Source organism: Propithecus coquereli, unplaced genomic scaffold (assembly GCF_000956105.1).
Source record: "Propithecus coquereli isolate 6110/MARCELLA unplaced genomic scaffold, Pcoq_1.0 Scaffold54, whole genome shotgun sequence".
Taxonomy (NCBI): Eukaryota; Metazoa; Chordata; class Mammalia; order Primates; family Indriidae; genus Propithecus; species Propithecus coquereli.
In genome coordinates this window covers 5835143-5842953 of record NW_012151285.1, presented here as the reverse complement: position 1 = coordinate 5842953, position 7811 = coordinate 5835143, and the positions used below count along the sequence as shown (strand labels likewise).

Below are 7811 nucleotides of genomic sequence, written 5' to 3'. Positions count from 1 at the left end.
ATATAATTTTAGTGGGTTCAAGCAAAACATCAGAAGGGGGTTTTCATATGGTGCTACCACAATCAGTATGATTCCTATATTCTCATGTCTGTTAAAATATATATAAAATGATGATTGGGGGATCAACATCCCCTCTAGGGAAACATATCAGGATGAGGGCGAGAGGGTACATATGTAATTTCTAAAAGCATAGTCTAACATTAGTCCAGTTTTGATTTGTCTTTAATCATGGCATTTATTTGGAGATTTCCAATAACAGGAGATTTTTATGTTTAACCAGAAGCATTTGTTTCTTTGGGATATTCCTGAAGGCAGAGGTTTTTGAACTATCTTCTGGGGAGTCTCTCAAAGATTGGGGATATAGAGGATGTCAGGCAGGGGACTGTACCAAGGTCAACTAGAGAAGCTTAAAATTGTTTTTTTTCTCAGAGAAAGGGTCTCATTCTGTTGCCCAGGCTGGAGTACACTGGAGTGATCACAGCTCACTGTAGCCTTAAACTCTGGGCTCAAGTGATCCTTCTGCCTCAGTCTCCTGAGTACCTGGGACTACAGATGCATGCCACTACATGGAACTAATTTTTAAATTTTTCCTAGATTTGGCATCTTGCTATGTTGCCCAGGCTGGCCTTGAACTCCTGGCCTCAAATGATACTCCCACCTCAACCTCCCAAAGTGCTGGGATCACAGGTGTGAGCCACCATGCCTGGCCGAAAAGGTTTAATTTTATCTGTTTTTGTTGCTTCCCTTCAGGGTGTGACTTTCTTTGAAAAAGGATTCCACAGCAATAAAACACTGAAAATCAAACCTCACTTTTATATACCAAGCATACTTTTCTTAAATATTTACTCAGCACCCCCCCCCTACACACACAAAATTGTTTTCATTATAAACAGTAAACGGAGACATTTCTCCACAAGTGTTTGTAGAGTATATTCAACATGGGGGAAAAGTTCTATCCTCTCTTTCCTGTGATGTCTGATATGGATAAGATGCCTTCTGGGTAAGGTACAGGATTTGAATTCATTTTCCAACAATGGAGATGTGCTTCCCAAGACGGACTTGGTTAGCAAGAATAAAGGACAGTGCCTGGCTTGCAATGAGCTTTCAACAAATATTTGTTAAGTGAATGAATAGAAGAGCCAAAGAGCTATCTCAGCTCTTCACTTGCTTAAGAGGCAGAGGTATAGCCAAAGGGAATCTTTTATTTTAGCATTTAGTTTTGTGTGAAATCCCACCATCCCAGACCTCATCAAGCTGTGAGATTACAGTTTCTGTTAATGCCCCAGTCATAATGATTTGGGCCTTTTATACCACCTAATCACATGCAGCACAGTCATTTAACTGGAATGTCTTTCCCAGGTACCTCTCCACTTAATTGTCTGTCTGAATATGTATTGAAAGGGACAGAATATTTGCCTCTTCTCAGTGAGAGTGCCTTTAAGTAGGTTTCCCTTGCTGACGAAAGAGGCTTCAATCCAATCTCTTGGGGAGCAGAGCGAGGAAACCTTTTGCCTTTCACCTTCTTCCTGTCCCAGGATTAACTCTTTTCAGGGTGATTTACAAGTGGAATGTCCATTTCCTTTGGAGCAGCGGTTCTCAAAGAGGCAATTCTCTACTCATTCCACTCCCCACCTCACCCCTACATTAGGAATATCTACAAACATATTTGGTTGTGATAACTGGGAGGGGGAGTGGGTTTGCTTCTGGCATCTAGTGAATAGAGAGGCCAAGGATGCTGCTAAGTCTCCTACAATCCCAATGTATAGACAGCCCCCAACAACAAAGAATTGTCTGACCCAAACATCAGTTGTGCCAAGGTTGAGAAACCCTGTATCAGAGCAAGTCTCACTTCCTCCTCCAACAGTGCAGTGTTGCCCTTTTGTTCCCAGAAGACATAGGTATGTTTGTTCATGCATTATTCATTTGTAGGGCTTCACCATCATAGTCCAGACTGAGCTTTGGAAATCTGAACTCAATACCATTTATTATTCCTCCACCTGCATAAGACAAGGGTAGACTTTCACATGCTTTTTGTCATCTTGAGGCATCTACTCCTCTCCTGTATACAGATGCTTATATTTGGACATAAGTCTCTCAAGAACCACCAAGAGTACAGTCTAAATCTGTGTTTTAAAATGAAATTCTCCCTAGGATGAAGATATTATTTTATTACATTATTATCCAAAAGTCTTTAGCTCACTGGGACTAAATTGCCTAGAATTTTGCCTTTTCCAAATAAAAGCCCTTAGTCAACTTTGAAAGGGCCAGGAAGGATGGAAATGGTCTTCTCAGAACAGAGAAATATTTGTCCCAATGATGAATCCATGTCTCAAGCTCCTGCAACATAAAGAATCTCCTTAATTTTGGAATTAATTTCTGCAAAGTTTCAAAGTCTTCTTTACCAAGTCACTTGAACTTTCCCTTCCCCCATTTGTTTTAGCTACTAAAAACTTTTCCGGGCATGTGGCTTAGGATGGGGCAGCAGATAATCTATGTTGGACCCCAAGGCTATGACCTTTAGACTATTGAACTACATCATATGGAATGCTGGGTTACAGGTTTTGACTTCAGAAATAAGATTTCTGTAACTATGGTCTTCTACGTCCATATCACATTACATTGAAGGGGATGACAGGATAACCGAGAAATCAAAGGCAGGACCATGTTCTAGTCAATTATAAATATTGATTTGTTCTTCAGATCATCTCTTTATATGATTGTGTCTGTAGCTTGATGTGCCAGAGTTTAATTATGAATTAATAATGGATGAGCATAAATATGTCTACATAAATAGGTCCTAGACAGGAAACAATAGAGAGTCTGACAGTAGTCATTGAATAGCTGTATAATTGCTTACCAAATGCATGAAACTAATTTGGAAACCTGTCAATTGAATCTTCTCGATTCCAGTAAAGGAGAAATTATTATTGACTTTCTCCAATGTGAGAAGATTGGACTAGAAAATTTTGACCATTCTTTTTTTGTTGTAAAATCTGTGATTTTGTGATTTATTGTCTCTACCAGTCAAAACTCATAACAGATGGCTTTAAATGAGGTCAGATATGGAGCCAGGAAGACAGCCATTGTTATTTCCAGTACTGCCAACTCCCAGACCATGATTTGAAAGTGAAACTTTATTTCCATCTAAATTATTTATATGACATAAGTAATTTGAAAGAAAAAATAGAACAAGAATGGATGATTTGATGGATAGAGGATTTAGAGTATGTCTCTCTCTTTTTTACTTACATAGGTTTTAACTTATTAATTTCTTTAAGATAATTACATGAATACTTTTACTAATCAATATTTAATTATTGACATTTACTGCTTAAACTATACTTGGCACAGAGCTCTAAACATTTAATCAGAAGGATAGGCTTGATTTCTGGCTCTTTCTTATTAGCTGTGTGACTTTTTCAATTAAATGGAACACATTGAGTTTCTCTTTCCTTAGCTTTAAAATATAAATTACTGTATTTATCATTGAGCTGCCTTTTTCTTAAATTATTTATTCAGAAAATATTTATTGGCAGGCTATTCTAAACACCACAGAAGATCCAAAGATCAGTAATAGCCCAAAGGAACTTTGTGTATATGCATACCGGTATTCCAGATTATCTTCCATTTGTCCCTAATGGGGCACTTTCTTTCCAATGCCTAGTTTTGCTTAGTGAATACCAAATTGGGTACAAAAGGCAGTTCACTGGATGCAGGAAGAAAATACTAGAACTTCTATTCTGATTTACTTTTTGTCCTTTTTTTCCAGGATAACTTTATTTTGACAGGTTCAAATTTATAGAAAAGTTGCAAAAATAGTATAAAGAACTCCCATATATCCTTTATGGGATTCACCAATTATTAAAATTTTCCCCAGTGGTGTCTTATTTTTCCTCCCCAAACATTACCAGGGTTCTCTTTCTTTCTCACCTACGCGCGCGCGCGTGTGCACAAACACACACACACACACACACACACACACACACACATTCTCTCTGTGTGTATGTATATGTGTGTATATATGTGTATAAATATATGTATGCATTTATATATACATAAATATATGTGTGTATAAATATATATATGTATGCATATGTACACATGTATATGTACATACACACACCATCATCATCCATTGCCCTAAACACTTCAGTGAGTATTTTCTAAGAATAAGGACATTATTTCGTTTAACCAAGGTATAATACAATGACTAAAATCAAGAAATTTAGCACTGAAGGCCGGGCGTGGTGGCTCACGCCTGTAATCCTAGCTCTTTGGGAGGCCTAGGGGGGCGGGTTGTTTGAGCTCAGGAGTTCGAGACCAGTCTGAGCAAGAGCAAGACCCTGTCTCTACTAAAAATAGAAAGAAATTAATCAGACACCTAAAAATATATAGAAAAAATTAGCCGGGCATGGTGGCACATGCCTGTAGTCCCAGCTAGTCGGGAGGCTGAGGCAGGAGGATGGCTTGAGCCCAGGAGTTTGAGGTTGCTGTGAGCTAGGCTGATGCCATGGCATTCACTCTAGCCCGGGCAAAAGAGTGAGACTCTGAAAAAAAAAAAAAAAAAAAAAAGAAATTTAGCACTGATACAATGATACAATAGTATTGACTATTTAATTCATAGTCCATATTCAAAGTACATCAATTTTTCAACTATATTCTTGAAAGCCATTTTTTTGCCCAGTCCAGAATCACAGATTGCATTTAGTTGTCATTTCTCTTTAGGTTTTTAAAATTTGGAATAGTTATTAATGTTTAACACTTTTGAAGATACAGGCTAGCAATTTTGTAGAATTTTCCTCAACTTGCTGTTCTCTGGTATTCCTCATGATTAAATTTAGATTATGCATTTTTGGCAGGAACACCACACAAATGATATTGTGTCTCTCACAGTGCATGTTGTATCTATTCATCTCATTAGTATTGATGTCAACTTCGGTCACTTTCTTCCAGATTTCTCCATACTTTTCCCCTTTGCAATTAATAAGAAATTTGTGGGAATACGTTTTGAGATTGTGTAAATATCATGTGACTCATTAGCCTTTCACCCACTAGTTTTAGCATTGAATCCTATCTTGTTACATATATATATTTGGGTGTGCTTTGTAATGTACATGTTAGTGCATATATAATTCACAAATAAATATACAGACGTGTAGAAATAGTTTGGGCTTGTGTTCAAAGTTTTCTTTTTTTAAACTAATAGTATTATATAATAAAAAATGTTTGGAGACCTAACTGAATGAGATAGTCTGCTATTTTCTTGTTCTGGATTATTGGAACACAACAAGTTGTATTTTTGATCAGGAAACTCCCCTTTGCTCCCAGTGGCCACAGGCTTATTTCCAACATAAACTTGAATATTATTGCTTTTCAGGAATATATACTTCCTTTTCTTCTTATCATAGTATGTAGTGTCAGATCAGTATCTGATCAGTGGAAGAAGGAAGACCAGAGGCTTTCAGAGATGTGGCCAACAGTAACAATGCATGAATTTAATGAGGATAATATTTGCCCTTGTTACACACTAAGGCAAGATTGTTGCTACTTTAGAACAGGCGTTCAAAAGAACACACCCACAAAGCCTCAGGGGCTTTGCAGGGTTTGGGGAGGCCAAGAAGAGGGCTTGGGACTGAGGCTGGCGGCAGTGTGCCCCAAGCTTTGGTCAGTTGGGTACAACTTCAGTGAATTATGCCGTATCTGCACTATCATTTACCAATACTTTTCTTTAAATCAGAGTTACATAGATTTTTTTTTTTTTAATTAGCCTACTCTTAGGGCATGTGATGTTTGAAATTATGGAGTTTGATGTGTTGGTTTCTATTTAAAAATACATATTAAATAAATTTAAGAGTCTTAAAACTTTGCCTAGGTACTATCTACAATCATCTAATGTTATTAATAACACCAGCAGTAGAAAGCCTTCCCTTTAGGAAGCCCATCTAGAAAACTATGTATCTGAAGAACATTTGCCCTACAGAGGACGAAGAAATGTGAGGCAAAGGAGAATTTAATTAGATCTAGTCTAGGTTAGGATTCACTGACCCTGTAAAGGCAGTGGACCTGGTTGTTATGTTTATTAAATCTAAACACGAACTGCAGATCGTAGCTCCTCATAATGTGTATTTACATGGATGAATTATTTACAAATATTTACTGAGAACTGAATTTGCTTAAGGCGTTGTCATTGCCAATTTCCTCCTGTACCCTCAGCCTGCTTCCTCAATTTTAGAGTCAGGCCAGCACTAAATGGAGACACATTGTTTCGTTAACGAGGGCTGAAATATATATGCAAGGACTAGGGAAAGACGTGGGAAATATTACAATGTCTGCAAGGATAGAGTTGGCATTCTTTAGTTCTAAGAAGCCCAGTGAAGATTTGTTAAACTTGGATATAGGAAACAAAGGACAATAACGACTAAATTTGGAGAACAAAGACTTGGTAAGGGGCAAACTACAAGACAACAGCAACATCTTAAATTATGAAAAATTATAAACTGGGATGTTTTGTTTTTCCATAAATTAGTTACGATTTTTACAACTTCTCGTACTGTTATAAAGATCAATTTTTTGGACTATTGAAGGACCTATGGGGCTTTTTTGGTATATGTTAATATTTCAGATGTGTCTACTAGAGGTGCTAGAATAAAATAAAAAGATCTAAAGCTTGCAAAGTTGGAAAAATAAAAGTAAATCATTAGAGGCAAGTAGAGATGGGTAAAAATTTAGAAGAGCAGAATGAAACCATCTGCTTCCATCATGCGGTTATTGAATAATTTGTTTTCATTGAACTCTGTCCTTCTTCCTGCCCTATACCCTGAATCTTCAGGAAGGAGCTCATTGCCAAGCTGGATCAGGCAGAAAAGGAGAAGGTGGATGCTGCTCAGCTGGTTCGGGAATTCGAGGCTCTGACGGAGGAGAATCGGACGTTGAAGTTGGCCCAGGCACAGTGTGTGGAACAACTGGAGAAACTTAGAATACAGTATCAGAAGAGGCAGGGCTCATCCTAACTTTAAATTATTCAATGTACACTTAAGAGGTTGGTGTCTGCTTTGCGCTGGCCAAAAGATTTTTATTTTAAAGGAATAGTGAGTCACATTGATTGCTACACTGTATTACCCACATGGCAAACGTTATAATGAGTTTAATGCTTGTCAGCTTCTAGCTTGAGAGAAAGGATATTTTATTTTAAGTGAGATCATTAATGCAAAGCTGTTACCAATATATGTTTTCAGAGATCAGAATTCTTTTCCAAAGATATATATTTTTTTTCTCATTTAGGAAGATACAACCACACTGTATATCAAGGATAGAAAATGATAAAAATAGAATATTGACTGACCCCTTTAAGAGTCATGAGCAGAGCAGAATTAAGCCATGTAACACACCAGTAGGATGCTCACTGTAGTCCCACATCTTTGTGTTTTTACATTGCATGCCTTTAATATTTCAAATGTGCTCAAATCTAAACCGTCAGAAACCTCTCTGCATATATTTATGTTCACCAGTCAGACTTAATCCCTCAATGATTGATTGTACTAAGAATAAATGGTTGCATATCATAAAAGCTTCCTCATGAAAATATTAGCAGAAATCATGTTTGTGCCCAAAGCACATTTGCCCATGCTAACTTGCTGCCATAATAGAGACATATAAGGCTGCCTTTTCTTCACACTGTGTTACCTCACAGCAAACATCTCTGCCTTTGTCTGTGTGTTCTAGAGGGAGGCGGGGACATGGGAAATTTTTGTTTGGATATTACTTGGGTGTGTTCCCATGAAAACATCAGTGAAATGATAACTATTACTTTG

The 7811-nt window shown here is 37.4% G+C and overlaps 1 protein-coding gene across 3 annotated transcripts in view; it reads left to right on the top strand.

The window, feature by feature from the left end:
* Positions 1 to 7805, top strand: part of MAP3K7CL (MAP3K7 C-terminal like) — a 52814-nt gene extending 45009 nt beyond the window's left edge. For 2 of the 3 annotated variants that reach the window (XM_012657356.1, XM_012657357.1), the window contains one exon: positions 6830 to 7805. In XM_012657356.1, the coding sequence (XP_012512810.1) occupies positions 6830 to 7010 (181 nt within the window). In that variant the 3' untranslated portion in view covers positions 7011 to 7805. The remainder of the gene's footprint in view (positions 1 to 6829) is intronic. The other variant, XM_012657355.1, reaches the window with a different exon arrangement.
* Positions 7806 to 7811: the final 6 nt, after the last annotated feature.